The following is a 20,558-nucleotide window of genomic DNA, read 5'->3' as shown; positions in this document are numbered from 1 at the left end:
CGGTTATGCGACCGCATAACTGTTATGTGGTGCATTATGCAATCGCATAACAGTTATGCGGACCACATAGTGACCGCATACAGGGACAGCTTTTTGATCGTTTTGGTCTATAATTATGCGACCGATATGCGGTCTGCATATCCATTATACGGTCATATATGCGACCAAAAAACCTGTTCCGGAGCTCCATTTTTGGGCTTTTACAACCTGAACCTACTTCGTTAAATACACACTTTGGGTCATTTTTGAGAAAAATGATGTTTTAGAGAGAAGGGAGAGTGTTTTAGAGAGAAGGGAGAGGAAACCATAGGCTAAGTAATCATCAAGTCTTTCTCAAATCTTGGAAGATTAACAAGGAATACCCACAAGATCTTCATCTAAGAGGTAACGTTCCATACCCTAGTTTATAATTTCGAATTTGGGTAAAAGAAGGTTGAATTGGAGTATGATTCTTGGGTATAAGGTTTCATCAAGTCTTATTTGTGCATGCTTGTACTAATAAGGTTTGTGGGAAGATTCATGAGCTCAAATAAGTAAAGATTGGGTTGTGGAGTGAAGAAAATCTTGTAAAAGAACCTTGTAGTTAAATTTGTACACCTAGTGTTTGATAAAATGCTCAAATGGGCTGAGACCATGAATATCTTCCTAATTATGGTTCAATTTTGTTATGTCTCAAAATAGATCGGGATTGCTAAGAATTCCGGATCATTCTAGAGTTAAGGAAGCTCGATTGAGGTATGTTGGCTAAACTTTCTCTCTTGGAATTGAATTCCATAATGTTTCCATAAGTTTCAAAGTATGGGTTGTGTATATTCTTAAGACTCTTAATTGCTCATATGTGTACCTAAAGTCTTGATTTGGAAATATCTTATAGTTGATAATCTATAAAGATGGTTGGAAGTGAAATAAGTTAATTGGGGATATAGCGTGTGGCCAACGTGCCAAGAATTTAAGTTATGATTGTGTCTAGTAGTGCAAATGATTTGAGAAAATGCAATAAAGAATATGAAATGAGCCTCGACTCAATTGCTTAAATATGACTTCGAAGATAGAATTACCTAAAAGCTTTTGCACTCAATTCATGCCCATTAGTGGTTGCTTTAACTAATTCTTTGCCTTGTAAATATATCTAGTGTGATTCGAGTTCTATATACTCATGTGTTGAACTGGTACATTGTCATCGCTATGGAAGAGCATTGTAAGAATAAATGGTGTATTGATTGTTTATGATTTTCATGTGTGTTTCTATTGTTGGATGGTATGCCTCATTCTTTTGGAAGAAACCATTTGTGTTTGAAGTTTCCATTTCAAATGGATTTGAAGTATATGATTTCTGAAATATCCTATATGTTGATACTTGATGGTGATCTTTGAAATTGAAAGAGGTGAAAGTGTGGAATATGAAATATGGCCATCATGCCAGGAATAATAAATCATGTGAATGCCTAATGAGCCAAGGAAATATTGTCGTTGTGAATGACTGAAATACTAATGAGAATTTATACAATGTGAAAGATGTTCAGGTGAGTACAATTGTATTTATAATATTTCTGTTTGTAAATCAAATCAAAAATGCTTTTGGGATCATCATTAGCAAAACCGAGGAAGGGTGGGTCATAAGTCCCACACCTGAAACTACACGTGCTGATGTAGGGGTGGATTGTGATTATTCCCCTTATTTGGGATGAAATTGGAAGCTTTGGGAAATTGTGATATTATTCCCCTTAATTGGGATGAAACTGGAACTTTGTGGATTGGAAAGGTTAACCCGCACGGCATATGTGGGAAGGCGGCCTAGCTAATCGGGCGGAGATCAGACGCCATATTGCGCATATGGTGGTACTACTCTTGGCAACAACTTTCTTTCGCACCACATGTCAAACCACATTATTCCTGGGGAGATGGCCTTGTCGATCGGGCATGATCGGACTCCGTGCTAACAAAGACGGTGGTATATCGGTTCTAATGATCTCCCAACCAAAATTTTATATAAAGTTCATATTTTGAAAAGTATTATGTTTTAACTGAACATTTGGATATTGTTGATTATGACTGGTTGTTTCTATGTGTTGCCCTTTTTTTTATATGGGCATTCAATTTTGAAAGAGGACTTTTAGCTATGCATACTAGTGCTATTCGACAGTACTAACGTCCCTTTTTTCGGGGGCGCTGCATCTTTAATGGATGTAGGTGGTTCTACAGTAAGCGGCATTGATCAATGATAGCAGTGCACTCTTTTCAGCTGATTTGGTGAGCCCTACTTTATTCCGAGATCATGTATCTTTTGTTTCTCATGTACTGTATTTTGAGGTATAGCCGGGGCCTTGTTGCTGGCATTTCCATATTACTCTTCTATTGTATTTAGAGGCTCCGTAGACAGGTTGTGGGTTGTGGTTGAAGTTGGAAATTGAACTAGAAATGTTGGTATTTGGAAATCATGTTTTTCATTAATTCTATAAATTCGTAATATTTTGGAAATTATGAATGAAGCTGCTAATGAGAATGAAAAAAGAATTTGTTAATAAAATCTTTTCAGTGAAGGATTAATGGAGTACATCTCCTCTTTATTCATGGATGAATTTGGGTAGAAGGAAATCTAATAGGCTTGCTCGGCTGGGTTCTCTCGGTTGAGCGCCGGTCGCGCTCCCCGAGTTTGGGGCGTGAAAAACGCCTAAGGTTTTAAAGTGTCATAGGATGTCTCGGAGCCATGTCTAGTATAGTCCTTCTTATCGGTGTGTTGTCGGCCACATCCATAATGAGGAGGCTACTTGGTCATTTAGGAATTTCACATTTCTTTGATACTACAGATCGTGCGATAGAGCTCAAGATAGGAAGCTAATTTCCTCCTTATGTCTCATGATATTTTTCAGATGAGTAATCCACGAGTTCAAAACAACGAGGAGGGAATGACCGCTCCATTGAATCTGGGGGAGATTACACAAGAGTTTGTTGGGAGAATGCGTCGAGCCATGGAGGGGTTGGAAGACCTTGTTGGTAAGGGAAGTTTCCTTATTCCTACCACTATCACCGCACCACCGAATCGAGTGGTGAGAGAATCTAAGAAACAAAAGAGGGTTGTTGGTGCTAATGAACCAGATTGTGTGATTTGCATGAAGCGACACTTGAGAACATGTTGGATGACCCTTGAAATATGTTATAGTTGTGGAAAGAGGGGGCACAAGAAGAACAAATGCCCTAGGCTGGGTACACCCATCCATTTATGTCTGTCATGCGGGGAGGAACATTTGGCATCGTGTTGTGAGTATGCTTAGTAGCGCAATAGAGGGGGTATGTTTGGGCAATTCCAAAGGCCCACACAGCAATCCGATAATGGAATTGTTAATTCCACATTGGATGCTTGGAGGAAGGATAAGGGGTATGCTTATGATGTATGCAAAAAGGGTAAATATCAGGTCAGTGAGACGAGTCAGTTCAGCGAACCTCATCCCCATTGTGTGAAGTGTGGGAGATGCCATCCGGGAGTGTGTCACAATGGTACAAAGGTATGCTACAAGTGTAGTATGACGGGCCACTTTCAAAGAGATTGTTATTTGTCTCGCTAGAGCATGGGCAAGGGTATGGCATAGCCAGCCAGTTCTGTAGCTACTACATCCACAATGCCTCCCCCAGCTAGAGGCACTATAATGCCTGCAGGGCATGGAACAGCTAAGGGTGGTATTCAGAGCTCGGGAGAGCTCAACATGTTTTATGCTATGAGGAGACGTCAAAAGTTTGAAGCTTCTCCAGATGTGGTTACAAGTATATTGACTGTCCGATCTCATGATGTGTATGCTCTTATTGATCCCGGTTCCACTTTGTCATATGTCACCTCTTATGTTACTATGGATGTTGGGATAGAACCGAAACAACTTTATGAGTCATTCTCTGTATCTACTCTTAGAACGAGGCACAGTATTCGTGAAGCCTCTTTGTCACAATTCCTTATATTTACAACCTCTTGAGAAATTGTGTTCTATAATGGGTTCCTTGAATTGCATTATAACCCTAGGTTAATACTTCCCACTGCTTCCCTAAATTCTCAACAAGGGACAATACCTGATGAATTTCGTACAGAACCTTTTGATTCAAATGGATAACATCTGCTTATTTTTACCTATACATGCATCACCATAATATTTACCTATGTGGTATCATATCCAATGGAAAGCAGCCTAGTATTGAGATCCTTCTTGAGTCACTGTTTTCCTCTCCGGTATATGTGACTTCTATGGTTGGAACAATTATTCTCTTTTATGAATCCTTTTCATTGTCTAGTAACATCAGAGTATATCTTAGCACCTATCATGTGCGTACATGTCAATTGAAAGGGGCCACTTATCCGCATAAAGTTTCCGAGCAACTTAAGATTTATCACAAATTCGTCACGGGGAGGGGGGGGGCTTGTTGTTTACCCATCTCAGTATGACTTTCATGTCAACCTAGATCATGCCTCAGTGAGTAACTCACCTTGTTCCCAATATTGTGGTTGCCCGTGAATTGGCCTGATATGGCAACTTGAGAGTTGTTATTGCAAAAACATGCCTAGCTCACAGCAAAGTGTTCATTCTCTTTGTGTATCTTGAAACCCATATCATATTCAGGGTGCTAGAATATTCCCATTTCGAGTTAAACTCATTTTCCCTACATACCAAGAGGTGACTGGTGTCACATAAGTGTTAGCTCTCTTTGAGGCTTACTATTGCCAAATAAGGCACGAATGGAATGAAACAATTGTTGATGTCCTTTTGATGACTCATTTCTTTTAAATCTAAAAATCATGAACATTTTCCCTATGTTATCAATGCTTACTAGGCAACTCTATGACTCGTTTGTTAAACCGATGATGTCACCACAACGAATCACCATGTCATCGCTATTGGTGGTGACCTTCATGTCTCTTAGGATATAACCTCCTAAAATGCCGTGCTCAGCACGTAGATTGATTCTTGAATAATTCCAGTGAAATCTCAAACCTCGTTGTTCCTGTTTGTTGCAAATATATCGAGTATTGTAGGTTCAGGCATGTCAAACAAGAATCATCATCCCGTGATCAAATATATGGGATAGGATATTTTATGGTCATATTCAAGATAGCATCTTAGAGAAATTGTTGGAGGTTGCCAAAGGTTTAGTTTGGGTGTTCGGCGTGGAGATTTAGAGTTGAAGAAAGTGAATGGGTTGTTCTCAATATTTTCTGCATGAGGATGCTATGTGAATTGTTAATAAAGGTAAAGTATGTGAAGTCACATTAGGCCTTATGAAATTTTGAAAGGAAATAGGCTAAACTATGAGTATGATGTTTCCCTATTATTGTTCTCCGTGTACCCGGTGTTTCATGTGTCTATGTCTAATAAGGTGAAGATAAGGGATAATGGGATTATGAGGAGCAACTATTTGCTACCCTTGTTAGAAAAGTCTGGGGGTTGAGATTGTCTCCGTTAATGTGTTATGGCGAAGTGTGTAAGTTGAGGAGACAACATGGAGGGGCAAAAGTGTTAAGGAAATAAAATATTCCCACTTGAGTGTATAGTTAAATGATTGTGATTTGAAAGGTACTTCTGTGTGTTATAATTTGAATATGTGCAGCTCATGTCCAGATACCACTCTTGATAGTATAATGCATGTAATGATGAGATTAGTGACGTTGTTATACATGGTGATGTTTTGTCAAGTTGCGGATGTGTTGTTAGGAATTGTTTTGGTGTTACTCTGGCAGGTGGATAAGCCCAGTTACAAGGGAGACTCTGGCAAAATATTTGGAAATTTAGGGAGTTAGCCAAATTTTGAAACTACTGGTGTGTGTGAACCAACAGTTGAACCACATTGAATGCTAATGACGGATTTTGACCCTCATTCGAGGACGAATGATCCTAAGCAGGGGAGAATATAACACCCCGGAAAATTTTGAAGTATTTCAGTGTAAAGCCCCGTAAATTTTGCAAGTGAATTCAAGGTTTCGTGGTTCCGGAGTAGGCTTACGTGTATGAGGATGGGTTGAACAATGTCTTCTATGCAACCACCTACATCTATTTAAAGATGTAGTGCCCCCGGCAAAAGGGACGTTAGTACTGTCGAATAGCACTAGTATGTAAAGCTAAACACCAACTCAATAGAATGAATAATAATACAAGAGGAACAGTCAAGAATTCAATAAGGGCTTCAAATAATATTCAAATAACAAGTTAAGGATCACATACGTTTTCAAGTCAATTTCCATATTATTAGGTTGGGTGATCTTTAGCACCGATATTCCACAATTGACAATACCTCCGTATTATTACACGGAGTCCGATCTCGACCCGATCGGCTAAGTCATCTCATTTGAGATATTACCACAATTTCATTATAATTTCCAGCACAGTACCACCATGTGTGCGACATGGCGTCTGATCACGGCCCGATCAGCTAGGCCATCTCATTTGATACATTACCATAATTTCATCCACAATACCACTATGTTCTTACACGGAGTCCGATCTCGGCCCGATCGGCTAGGCCATCTCATTTTGAGACATTACCTTCTTCAGTCAATCATCTCACATCGTACTTCTTAACAATTACAAAGTCATTCTTGGCACTTGGCCATATTTCATAGTTCCGGTTCCCTTTTCCACGTTCAAATATCATTATCATTATCAACATCAATAGAGCTTCCCATTCAAGACATTAATTAACATATGAGCAATTTAGGAAATCTTAGGCAGATAGAGGCCTTTCAAACAATTTGGCATAACGACCTTTATTTCGGTCTTGACATGAAGTTTTAACATTCCTAACACATATTCAACATTTTTGAACATATTCTCAAATGGAAAGATGACATGATGAAGCATTTATAATAAACATTAAACAAACATCCTTCAACACAACCACAATAGGAAAAGGCAATTCAATAATGAATAAGGACTTACTCCAATTACATGAACACAGTGGGATTCGATTCTAAGAAGAAGGAGGTTTAGCCAGCATACCTCAATTGAGCTTCTTAACTGTAAAATGATCCGGAATTCTTAGCAACTTCAATCTATTTTAGAAATATAACTAGTTGAACCAAAAATTAGGAAGATGGTCATGGTTTTAGCTCATTTGAACATTTTATCAAACACTAAGTGTGCTTTAAGGTTCTAAGGCTCTTTTGTAGAAGATTCCATCATTTCCCAACCCACTCTTTATCAGTTTTAGCTCACAAGGATATATGCATGCAAGACAACAACCCCCCACACCCAATAACTGCCTCTCTAATTACCCCACTTTTATAAAATTTCGAAATTGAGAGCTAGGACATAGATTCTTACCTTTAGGCTGAAGACTTCCTTTGTTAATCCTCAATGATTGAGAAAGAATTGATGGGTAATGGTTAACGATTGCTCCCCCACTCTAAGAACTCTCCCTCTCACTCTAAAATATCATAAATGTGCTCAAAATGGTCTATGGGGTATGTTTTAACAGAATTGGGTCGGGTTTAAAAACCGCAAAAATGAAGCTCCAGAACGGGTTCTGCGGTCGCATATGTGACCGCATAATGGTTATGAATTCCATGAAATGACCGCAAAACTGGGTGCCAAAACTGGTAAAAAACGGACCTGGTCTACGATCGCATAATGCATCGTAGAACGGTTCTGCGGTCGCAGAGTGCACCGCATAACCTCCCTCTGAAAAATCCCAAGGTAGGATATGCAACAAGAATGCAGCCTGCGAAACAGTTATGCGGTTGCATAATGGACGCGAAATGAGAGTGCTTACCTTGCGAAATGGTTATGTGGTCGTATTAGTAAGATACTTCATGGGGATATGAGTGCTTACCTTGCATGCATGTATCCTTGTAGTATGTGGGAAGATTGTGAGCTAACAATGATAGATAATAGGTTGGGGAATGGTGGAATCTTCCACAAAAAGGGCCTTAAAACATTGATGCACACCTAATGTTTGATAATTTGCTCAAATAAGCTAGAATCATAGACATCTTCTTAATTTTGGTCCAACTCGTTATATTTCTAAAATAGGTTGAAGTTGCTAAGAATTCCAGATAATTTTTGAGATTGAGAAGCTCAATTGAGGTATGTTGGCTAAATCCCCTTCTTCTTAGAATCGGATCCCACGGTGTTCATGTAATTAGAGTAAGTCCTTGATCATTATTGAATTGGCTTTTCCTAATATGGTTGTGTTGAAGGATGTCTGTTCAATGTTTATTCTAAATGCTTCATCATGTCTCTTTGACATTTAATAATATGTTCAAAATGTGGAATATGTGTTAGGAATGTTAAAACTTCATGTCAAGACCGAAATAAAGGTTGTTATGCCAAATTGTATGAAAGGCCTCTATGTGCCTAAGATTTCCCAAATTGCTCATATGTGAATTAATGTCTTGAATGGGAAGCCCTATTGATGTTGATAATGATAATGATTTTTGAATGTGGAAAAGGGAACTGGAACTATGAAATACGGCCAAGTGCCAAGAATGACTTTGTAATTGTTAAGAAGTACGATGTGAGATGATTGACTGAAGAAGGTAATATCTCAAATGAGATGGCCTAGCCAATCGGGCCGAGATCAGACTCCGTGTAGGAACACGATGGTATTGTGGATGAAATTGTTATAATGTCTCAAATGAGATGGACTAGCTGATCGGGCCGTGATCGGATGCCATACCGCACACATGGTGGTACTGTGCTGGAAATTATAATGAAATTGTGGTAATGTCTCAAATGAGATGGCCTAGCCAATCGGGCCGTGATCGGACGCCATGCCGCACACATGGTGGTACTGTGCTGGAAATTATAATAAAATTATGGTAATGTCTCAAATGAGACGGCCTAGCCGATCGGGTCGAGATCAGACTCCGTGTAAGAGTACGGAGGTATTGTTAATTGTGGAATATCGGTGCTAAAGATCACCCAACCTAATAATGTGGAAATTGACTTGAAAACGTATATGTCACCTAACTTGTTGTTTTGATATTATTTGCAACCCTTATTGAATTCTTGATTGTTCCTCTTGTATTATTATTCATTCTATTGAGTTGGTGTTTAGCTTTTCATACTAGTGCTATTCGACGGTACTAACGTTCTTTTTGCAGGGGGCGTTACATCTTTAAATGGATGGAGGTGGTTACATAGCAGACAATGTTGATCACAGATAGTTTTGCATCCTCTTCTCTGCGGTCTCGGTGAGCCCCATTTCATTCTGGGGTCATGTATTGTACCTTTTGTTTATATTGTGGTCACTTTTGAGGTATAGCCGGGACATTGTTGCCGGCACCATCTTGGCTCTCTTTTGAATTTTTAGAGGCTCCGTAGACACTATGTGGATTGTACATAGGTGCTAGAAAGGTCAAACAGATTATGTTATATTTTGGATTATTGTTCCACTAAATCACAAAATGTATGCCTTTTGAAACTTAACAGGAAGTAGCAAAATGAAATGGTTTAGTAATGTCTACGCATATGGTCCTTCTACTGTTTAGCTAATAAAAACATGCCTTCTCTTATCGTGGGTGAGTTGGGTTGAAAGTATCTAACAGGCTTGCTCGGCCAGGTTCACTCGGTTGAGCACCGGTCGTGCCTCCCGAGGTTGGGGCATGACACATGTGCTAATGGAAGTTGTGGATGGCCTAGAGATGATTGTGAGGTGAATCATTGGTGTGGAAGGTGGTTGTTAGGTGAAGAAATTCCATTGGAGGAAGTTGTTGAAAGATATGCACACTAAATGTTTGATAAAAAGTCTAAATGACTTCAAGTATAGAAATGTTACTAATATTGGTGCAATTGTATTGCATTGCTGTAGATTGAAGTTGTTTAGTGTGGTGGAACATCGTAGTATTTTTAAGGGGTGAATTCCAGGTATGTTGGCTAAACTTCTCTCTTAGAATTGAATCCCACGATGTTCTTTTAAGTCCCGAGTTGTTCATTATAATATGGCTATTCCGAATAAGCTTTGTGCCAAAAGAGATATGTTCAATATGTGTTCCGAATGCTCTTATCATATTATGTTATCCTTTGGGAATGTGTTCAAAGTATGGGTTGTGTATTAAAATGTTATGGCTTTGAGTCGTGTTTCAAATGAAAATTATGATGCCAAATTGTGTGAGAAAAACTCGATGTGCTTAAGACTGTTAATTGTTCATATGTGTACCTAAGGTCTTGATTAGAAATACCTTTTTGTTGATAACCCATAAATATGATGGAAAGTGAAAGAAGTGGGTTGGAGATGTAAAGTGTGGCTACCGTGCCAATAATGAAAGTTATATTTATGGCCAATGGTGCCAATGAAATGAAATGATGCGAGAAAGGTTATGAAATGATCCTCGATTCAATGGCTCCAAATTGACTTCGAAAATAGATTTGCTTAAAAGCTTATGTGCTCAAGTCATGCCCAATGTGGCTGTTTTAACTGATGTTATGCTTTGTAAGTATTTCCAATGTGGTTTGATCTCTTACATAACCATGAGTTGAAATTGTGTATTGCCCTTTTTGAGGAAAAGTATTTCAAGAATAAATGGTGTGTTACTCGTTTATGATTTTTAACTTGCACTTTGATTTCCAATCATTTTACTCCACTTCTTGGAAAGAAATCTATTGTGTTTAAAGCCTTCATTACTAATGAACCTAAAATTGTGATTTTCAAAATATTCTATATGATGATATTTATGATGACGATCCATGAAAGGAAAGATATGAAAGTGTGGAATATGAAATACGGCCATTGTGCCATGAAAGAAGAATCATATGATGTTGTAAGTGGTTGAAAGTACGAATGAAGTGATATATGGTGTGAAAAGTTATGAGATGAACGTATTTGTACTTTTGTTTCCAATGTGTTATAAGCTCCTACGTTCTCATGAGTAAAGGCTATGGTGTTCCTAAATGTTTTAAATGCTCTTAATGTTCTATGATCAACAAGGGCAAGTACAAGTAAGTGATAGCATGAACATGAAATGTAGCCACTAGCCAAGATGAGAATTACGAAGCATTGTATGTTTCAATAGTTTCTGTTACACCCCATGTTTTCGTACATTAAAGTATGCCATAACTAAATTGATGAAAGCTCGGAAATGAGATGTTACATCCCGCATTTTTGTACGTTAAAGTTTCGTCATAGGTTAATCGATGTAAACTCGGGAATGAGATTATTTTGAGATTATAAGTATTATGCTATATCAAGTAAGTGATAAGTAAATTCGTGAAGGTGAGAGGGTAAGCAAATCAAAGAAAATGAGTTTCGGCGAAGTTTGATATTTTGAGATAAAATACGGTCCAAGCTATAATACCCGTATTTATAGACTAGTGCCATACAAGGTACCACATGACCATGATAGTAAGATGTATAAAGTGTGTGTTAAAAGGGAGTAGTATTTTAAGTAATTTGAGATAATACTTAATTATGTGAGTAATTGGTTAATTATTGGTTAATGGGAGATTAACTAGTTAATTAAGAAATTGGTGGATAGTTAATTAAGGTCTTTGGATAAGCATAAAGAACCCCATCGTGGCAGCAAACCTTGCTAAAATGAATGACTCTTAATTTATATGATAAGGTTTCATATTTAGAAGCTAAGTCATCACCTAAGTGGGGCTCCCACCCACTAAGGTAAAGAATTTTCTAATTCACAAAGAGAGGTGAATTAGAATTAAGCAAAGTAACAGATCTTCAGCAAGAATTTCATACGAAGTTATACTGCGTAATAGCGACGGGATTTACAATTCTAAGAGAGCACGGTACAATCTTTCTCAAGAATATCATATCAATTTTTCCCTACTTCGATATGCCGTTACATATTTTTGCAAAAGACATATGTTAGAGGGATTATCAAGAGAATCGGTTAAGGTATGTTAAGGCTATCCCTCCTTTCCTTTTGGCATGATCCATAGGATACAAACGAAAAACGCATAATTTTTATAAATGACTTTATTCATAGAAGTACTAGGGGTGTCTATATTCTTGATTCCCTCTGTGAATTATTATTATATCTTCTGTTCATGGGTTGATAAAGTTATCCGAAAAACATATAGATCTTATGACATTACGAAAAATCTTATTAACGTATTTCCTATGCATTTTATGCATTTATAATGTACATTGACCCATTCTTAAGATGAATAGTGATGAAGAAGCATTAAAGGACTTAGATTTATACATATGGGATAAGCAACAAGAGTAACCTGGAGTTTGGTAATGTGACCTACCTAGATGTTGTAAAGCCATAAGGATAGATAAGCAAAGCTATGAAACAAGATATAGCAATATTCGTAAGTTCGACAAAGTACCGAGCGAAGAACTTCAGTATACCTATAGATGCCCAAAGGGACATCTTGTCAAGTTATGTATATGTTCACAAAAGTGAGGCCTAGATATTGGCTAAAAGCTGGAGGGAAAAGTCGCATAGGCTCACATACAGGAAAATAAAAAAGTTACACGTACTGCATGATAGAAGGTAGCAATAGTTACGAGATTGAAAGAATTCCGACCACAAGTCATGGTGTGAGAAAGAGGCATAAAGTGGGGAATGCCCTAGCCTTTGGATTTATTCATAGAACAATTTCCAAGATGGCAAGAAAAGTACTAAAGTATTTGCAAGAACTATAGGTTATGATAATGATAAGTGCATTTGTCAACATTCGAGGACGAATGTTCCAAAGAGGGGAATGATGTTACACCCCATGTTTTCATACATGAAAGTACGCCATAAGTAAATTGATGAAAGCTCGAAAATGAGATGTTACATCCCGCATTTTTGCATGTTAAAGTTTCGTCGTAAGTTAATCGACGTAAACTCGGGAATGAGATTATTTTGAGATTATACGTATTATGCTATTTCAAGCAAGTGATAAGTAAATTCGTGAAGGTGAGAGGGTAAGCAAATCAAAGAAAATGAGTTTTGGCGAAGTTTGACATTTTGAGATAAAATACGGTCCAAGCTATAATACCCCGTATTTATGGACTAGTGACATACAAGGTACCACATGACCATGATAATAAGATGTATAAAGTATGTTAAAAAGGAGCAGTATTTTAAATAATTTGAGATAATTCTTAATTATGTGAGTAATTGGTTAATTATTGATTAATGGGAGATTAACTAGTTAATTAAGAAATTGGTGGATAGTTAATTAAGGTCTTTGGATAAGCATAAACAACCCCAATGTGGCGGCAAACCTTGCTCAAATGAATGACTCTTAATTCATATGATAAGGTGTCATATTTAGAGGCTTAGTCATCACCTAAGTGGGGGCCCCACCCATTAAGGTAAAGACGTTTCTAATTCACAAAGAGAGGTGAATTAGAATTAAGCAACGTAACGGATCTTTGGCAAGAATTTCATACGAAGTTATACTGCGTAATAGCGACGGGATTTGTAATTCTAAGAGAGCACGGTACAATCTTTTCTCATGAATATCATATGGATTTTTTCCTACTTCGATCCGCCGTTACATGTTTTCTCAAAAGACATGTGTTAGAGGGATAGTCAAGAGAATCGGTTCATGTATGTTAAGGCTATCCCTTCTTTTCTTTTGGCATAATTCATTCGATACAAACAAAATGAGTAAACGTACAATTTTCATAAATGCCTCTATTCATAGAAGTACTAGGGGTGTCTATATTCTTGATTCCCCATGTGAATTATTATTATATCTTCTGTTCGTGGGTCTCAGAAAAATAGGTAGTTGATAAAGTTATCTGAAATGCATATTGATCTTATGACATTCCAAGAAATCTTATTAACGTATTTCTTATGTATTTCATGCATTTATACATGTACATTGACCCATGACCAGATGGCGTTATATACGCATATATTATATGTATATGGGATATGGGAAAACATTATGGCGTTATATACGCACCACCACTTGATCAGCTGGTATACATTGAAGATTTGCCCACAGTGGCCGAGATGATATGATGGGATGCCCTCTGAGGCTTGATGATGTTATGAATGCATATACCTATGTAGGGTATGACATTTATACACATATGCATGACATTATAAATATGAAATGATTCATAGAGCTATTCAGACTTACATGTTGAGTCTTTTACTCCATGTTTCTCTATGTTTTTTATTTACTGATTGTCATTCCTTACATACTCGGTATATTATTTGTACAGACGTTCCTTTTTCCTGGGGACACTACGTTTCATGCCCGCAGGTCCCGATAGATAGGTTGAGAGTCCTTCAAGTGGTATATCAGCTCAGCGGAAGGTGTTCGTGCGCTCCATTTGCTCCGGAGTTTCTTATTTGGTTAGTATGATTAGGACATGTATTGATTGGTATGGAGGGGCTCTGTCCCGACCTTTATGATATTTATGTACTCTTAGAGGCTGGTAGATAGATGTCATGTATACAGATACTTGTGTCCTTGTCGGCCTATGTTTTGAGTATATAAAGGATCATGCTGGCCTTATAGGCCCGTACGTCATATGTATAAGTCGGTATATCAAGTTGGGTCACCCTATATTGAGTATTCCCTCATGCTTTATTCTAGTCATCTCATGATAGCCTTTCTATTTCATTTGCCTATGATAATATAATACGGAAGATATGTTACATTGGTACTCGGTTGAGTAAGGCACCGGGTGCCTGTCGCTGCCCATCGGTTTGGGTCGTGATAGTTTCAATCATTGTATGTATGCTTCTAAAATAATAAATGCAAATGACTTCGATGTTAAGTCCCCAAGAATCATGAACTTAGCTAATGACCTCAAGATGACAAGTTAGTGAATAACGAGATGAAAGGGAGATGTCCTATGCTAAATGATGATGAATTTTATGAAAATGAATTTGGGCCATGTGCCATTGAAATTGACTTATTGATTCACCATACATTTGCTAATGTAATGAGCTATGTTTCTCCATGACGAGCATGAACATGAAGTGTTCCAATGATCCGGGAACTTACGACCTTAAAAGTAGTGTTAATCATGTTGCTTTGAGTTTATATATGGTTATGTGCATAATGATGTGCGTTATGAACCCTATGGACGGTCTATGAAATGCATAGGTTTATTGTATATGTGATCCTATGGACGGTCTATGAAACACATAGATGTATTGTATATGTGATCCTATGGACGGTCTATCAAACGCATAGGTGTATTGTGTATGGAATCCTATGGACAGTCTATGAAACGCATATGTGTGTTGTGTATGGAATCCTATGGACGGTCTATGAAACACATAGGTGTATTGTGTATGGAATCCTATGGACAGTCTATGAAACGCATAGGTGTATTGTGTATGGAATCCTATGGATGGTCTATGAAATGCATAGGTGTATTGTGTATGAAATGTATAGGTGTACAGTATGAATAAACACTATGGACGGTCTATGAGATGCATAGGACTATAATATGATATGAGAACACTATGCACTATCTATGAGACACATAGGTGTATAATATGATATGTGAACACTAAGGACGGTCTATGAAATATATAGGTGTAAAATAAGAGAGGGTTATGGACGGTCTAGTGAGACGCATTGTTAACGCAGACAATAGGTGCCACTTTCATTTCCCTTGTTCGTACATGTTGTTTCAATTACATTATATTATGTATTCCACGTATAGTTCATATGGCTCAATTGATCCCAAAGGAAGTTCAGAATGATGTAAGTATAATAAGTCTTGAAATTTGATTCTATGGGATGTTTCGTAGTTTCTTGATGTACTTTATTTGCCTCTTATTTGAGTTATCGTATTTTCATATGTTGTTTTGTCTGCCTTACATACGAGTACTATTCCACATGTACTCACGTCCCTTTTTCCGGGGGTGCTGCATCTTTTAATGGATGCAGGTATACTTCTACAGGATGATATGGATCTTTGATAGGAATCTTCTTCACTACTCAACTTATGGTGAGCCCGCTACAATTCTAGTGGGTGTTTGGGTCTAGTTCGTTTTATGTATTTAGGTATTTATTGTCATAGAAGCTCCATGTACATTGTGGGTCATGTAATTAAAGATTTGAGTTTTATCATGCATTTATGTTCACAGTATTTATGAGGCTACGCACCCATCATGAGAAAGATTGTAGGCCATTGAGCCAAATGTATTCAGTTTAAAAGTCATGATCTACGATGTTTTGATAAATCATGAATGAGTTATGATGAGATGTTGATGTAAAGTAGGCTTGCTCGACCGGGTTTACTCGGTTGAGCACCGGTCATGCTCCCCAAGTTCGGGGCGTGACACCCTGAAGTCTCTGAAAAGAAAACTGAATGGTCACTAGCGTCTGGCACGAGCAGATGTACCTGGATCTGTAAAAAAATATGCAGAAGTGTGGCATGAGTATACCACAAAAGTACCCAATAAGTATCAAGCCTAACCTCGGTAGAGTAGTGACGAGGCTAGATCAAGACACCTACTAGGACAAGATAAATTGAATAGAGTACAATACAGACTAATAACGAAAAACGAGGAAATAAATGATAACAAGCAGTACAATAATGTAGACTAATAATAGAATTTAAGGCAAGAACGGAAACGAGAAGTGAACACATTATGAGAACAACAAGTAATCAAATATGGATAATTACAAGTAAGACAATGAAGAAAACAACAAGAACTATTCAACCAACAAGCCTTTTCAGCGTAGAAAGTACAATACGAATCACAACTGAGGTACCACGCCTCATATTCACATATCAAAATCTCAAAAGTAATCTTTCCTTATATCTCCGCGTGAGCCTTACATGAAGATATTTTTGAAAACATTTTTCCCAAAATAGCTACACGCGATTTAGCCCCCTTATGTCTCCATGTGGCTTCAAGTAATTCCCTTACTAGCAACACGCACATAAGTCACACCTTATATCGCCACATGCACATAAACCCATATCCTTATACCGCCGCATGCACATCAATATTATAACACAATAACAACTCGCACCGCATGTGCCCATATGCCACAACTTGCCAAAAATCAACAATACCAATGTTACCGCAACAAATAGCCCACGGCTCAACCACAATGTGAACAAGAATCTCAATAATAACAAAATGAATTGAGAAATACTCAACAAGGAAAGATTTAACATCAAATTTATGAGAATCAAAGAGGATTTTTGGGGATTTTTGTCAAAGTTTTGAAAAATGAGAATTTGGGTAAGTGATTCTAATTTGAGATATAGTTGAAGATTGATTAGAATCACTTACCCAATGATTGTAGATGAAAATCACCTCCCCAAGTCGCCTCCTACCGAGTCTAGGGTTCTAAAATGAGAGAATATGAGATGAAATCCCGTCTAATTTGAGATATAGTTGAAGATTGATTAGAATCATTTACCCAATGATTGTAGATGAAAATCACCTCTCCAAGTCGCCTCCTACCGAGTCTAGGGTTCTAAAATGAGAGAATATGAGATGAAATCCCGTCTTCAAACTTTGGTCAATATTTCTAACTTAGACTTCTAAGACAAGAATCAAAGGATCCAAATCAACCCAAAATCTTCCCGGAACAAAACTAAACAACCCTTCAAGTCATAAACCATAAATGCACATGTGTGAAGCATCAAAAGAGGAAACGGGGCTCAAAATAGAAACCTCCTTGGCATCACCATGTTGTACCGTGTCCTTAAGGACAAGCAAATAGGGATCGTCATACTTACGCTCTCTGATGCGCTCATACAAAGAAGATCGAGAAACCATGCAAGCAAGAACCCGGATGGGCTCCGAAACATCAATTCTCACAAACTGATTGGCCAAAGCCTGAACATCTTTGGCTAGGGGCCTCTCAGCTGCCGGTAAGTATGCCAAACTACCCATACTCTCTGTCTTTCTACTCAAGGCATCAACTACCATATTAGCCTTTCCGGGATGATACAAAATAGTTATATCATAGTCTTTCAGCAACTCTAACCTTCTCCGCTGCCGCAAGTTAAGGTCTTTCTTCTTGAACAGATACTGGAGACTCCGGCGGTTGGTATAGACCTCACACGGGACACCGTACAGATAGTGCCTCTAAATCTTCAATGCATGAATAATAGCTGCCAATTCCAAGTCGTGTACCAGATAATTCTTCTCACGAACCTTCAACTATTGAGATGCGTAGGCAATTACCCTACCGCCTTGCATCAACACCATGCCAAGCCCAATACATGACGTATCACAATACACAGTGTAAGATCGTGAACCCATAGGCAACACCAACACTGGCTATAGTCAATGCAGCCTTGAGCTTTTAAAAGCTCTCTTCACACTCCTCAATCCATCTGAAAGGAGCACCTTTCTAGGTCAATCTAGTCCAAGATGCACCAATGGATGAGAAACCCACAACAAAACGGCGATAATACCCGGCCAACCTAAGGAAACTCCGGATTTCAGTAGCTGAAGACGGTCTTGGCCAACTATGAACTGCCTCAATCTTTTTCGGATCTACCTTAATCCCCTCACTAGATACCATATGACCCAAAAATGCCACCGAATCAAGCCAAAACTCACACTTTGAGTATTTGGCATACAGTTTCTTCTCCCTCAAGGTTTGGAGTATGATCCTCAAAAGTTTTTCATGATCCTCCTGGTTGCGAGAATATACCAAGATGTCTTCAATAAACACGATGACGAATGAATCAAGATATGGTTGGAATAAATTGTTCATCAAGTGCATAAATGTTGCTGGAGCGTTGGTCAGCCCAAATGACATCACACAGAACTCGTAGTGACCATATCGAGTCCTAAAAGTAGTCTTCGGAATATCAGGATCCCAAATCTTTAGCTGATGATACCCTAACCTCAAATCAATCTTCAAATCTTCAAGAATACTTTGGCACCCTGAAGCTGGTAAAATAAGTCATCAATAAGCGGTAACGGGTACCTGTTAGTCACTATAACCTTGTTCAACTGCCTATTATCAATACACATCTGCATAGAACCATCCTTCTTCTTCATAAACAAAACCAGAGCACCCCATGGTGAAACACTTGATCGGACGAAACCCTTATCAAGAAACTCCTGCATCTATTCCTTTAACTCTTTCAACTCCACTAGTGACTTATGATATGGTGGAATAGAAATGGGTTGAGTGCCCGGCAGCAGGTCAATACCTAAATTGATATCTCTATAGGGCGGCATGCCCGTAAGGTTTGCTAGAAACACATCTGGGAAATCTCTCACTACGGAAATGACTCAACGATAGGAGCATCAGCACTGACATCTTTCACAAAGGTTAGATATGCTTCATTCCCCTTCTCAACCATCTGTTGTGCCTTAAGAAATGACACAACTCTGCTACGAATATAATCAAATATACCCCTCCACTTCAACTGCGGTAAACCTGGCATAGCCAATATCACAGTCTTGGCCTGACAATCAAAAATAGCGTGATAGGACGATAACCAATCCATGCCCAAGATCACGTCAAAGTCTACCATACTAAGTAGACAAAGATAAACTTTGGTCTCATAACCACCATTAACGAGTAACCACAACCGATAAACGCGGTCCACAATAATAGAATCTCCCACAGGCGTGGACACATATACACGAGAACTCAAAGAATCACGAGATATATCCAAAAATAGAGCAAAGTAAGATGACACAAATGAATAAGTGAATCTCGGATCAAATAAGACCGATGCACCCCTATCACAGACTGGAATCATACCTGTGATGATGCCTCCATCCTACCAGAAAAAGCATAGAAATGAGCCCAGCCTCCCCCTTTAGAGTGGCCTTTACCCGCTCGATTTCCACCCCTAGTTGGTGGGGTAGGCGGAGCGGCAACTGGAGCAGCAACCAAGGTCTGTGAACCCTATGGACCCTATGGAATCCGTGGATCCTATGCAGTCTGTGGAGGTCCACCCTTCCTGAGCCTAGGACAATCCGTTGCCATATATTTGGTATCACCACACTCAAAACAAGCTCTCGGTGGGCATGGCTACTGAAACTGACTCTGGCATGGTCGTCTAGACCGATCGCTGAGGGCACCTCATGCTGGAGGTGCACTGGACAGTGGCTGAGTAAAATGGGCAACCTGAGACCTCAGAGTAGCCAAGCACTGCAAGAAGCTGGAAGTGTTGAATAAACTGGCCGACTCATATAACCCCCGCCATGTCAGGATGAAACTGTAGCGTGGCCACCACTAAATCCTACAGCACCTCAAGGCCTCTTGGCTTCCCTTCCCTCTTTCTCTTGTCCTTGCATACCTTCCAACCTCCGTGCGATCTCTATAACCAGCTCAAACAGAGTATCCTCCTCTAACTCTCAAGCCATGCTGAATCTAAGACCATAACTGAGCCTCTCGATGAATCTGCGGAATCGCTCTCTGACTATAGAAACCAAGGCAAGTGCATGGTGGGACAACTCATTGAACCTGATAGCATACTCTAACACTGACATAGTCCCCTAACAAAGCTGCTCAAACACTGTGCTCCATGCATCCCGAAGGTTCTGGGAACAAACTCTCTTAAGAACATCTATGAAAATTAAGCCCAAGTAAGTGAGGCTGCATCAGCTGGCCTACCCTCCTCGTAAGCCTATCGCCACTGATACATTGCTCCTGACAGCTAAAATGTAGTAAAAGCAACTCTGCTCACCTCCACAATACCCATGGTACGGAGAA

At 38.8% G+C, this 20,558-nt stretch overlaps 1 protein-coding gene across 1 annotated transcript; it reads right to left on the bottom strand.

Moving 5' to 3' along the window:
• Positions 1-19,110: 19,110 nt before the first annotated feature.
• Positions 19,111-19,599, bottom strand: LOC138899928 (uncharacterized). The gene has a single exon (XM_070186629.1). It carries the CDS (start codon positions 19,597-19,599, stop codon positions 19,111-19,113), a length of 489 nt encoding a protein of 162 aa, XP_070042730.1.
• Between the last annotated feature and the right edge of the window lie 959 nt (positions 19,600-20,558).

This window comes from Nicotiana tomentosiformis, chromosome 10 (assembly GCF_000390325.3).
Source record: "Nicotiana tomentosiformis chromosome 10, ASM39032v3, whole genome shotgun sequence".
Classification (NCBI taxonomy): Eukaryota; Viridiplantae; Streptophyta; class Magnoliopsida; order Solanales; family Solanaceae; genus Nicotiana; species Nicotiana tomentosiformis.
Note: the sequence above shows the minus strand (reverse complement) of the source record. Positions and strands in the feature narration are given on the sequence as shown.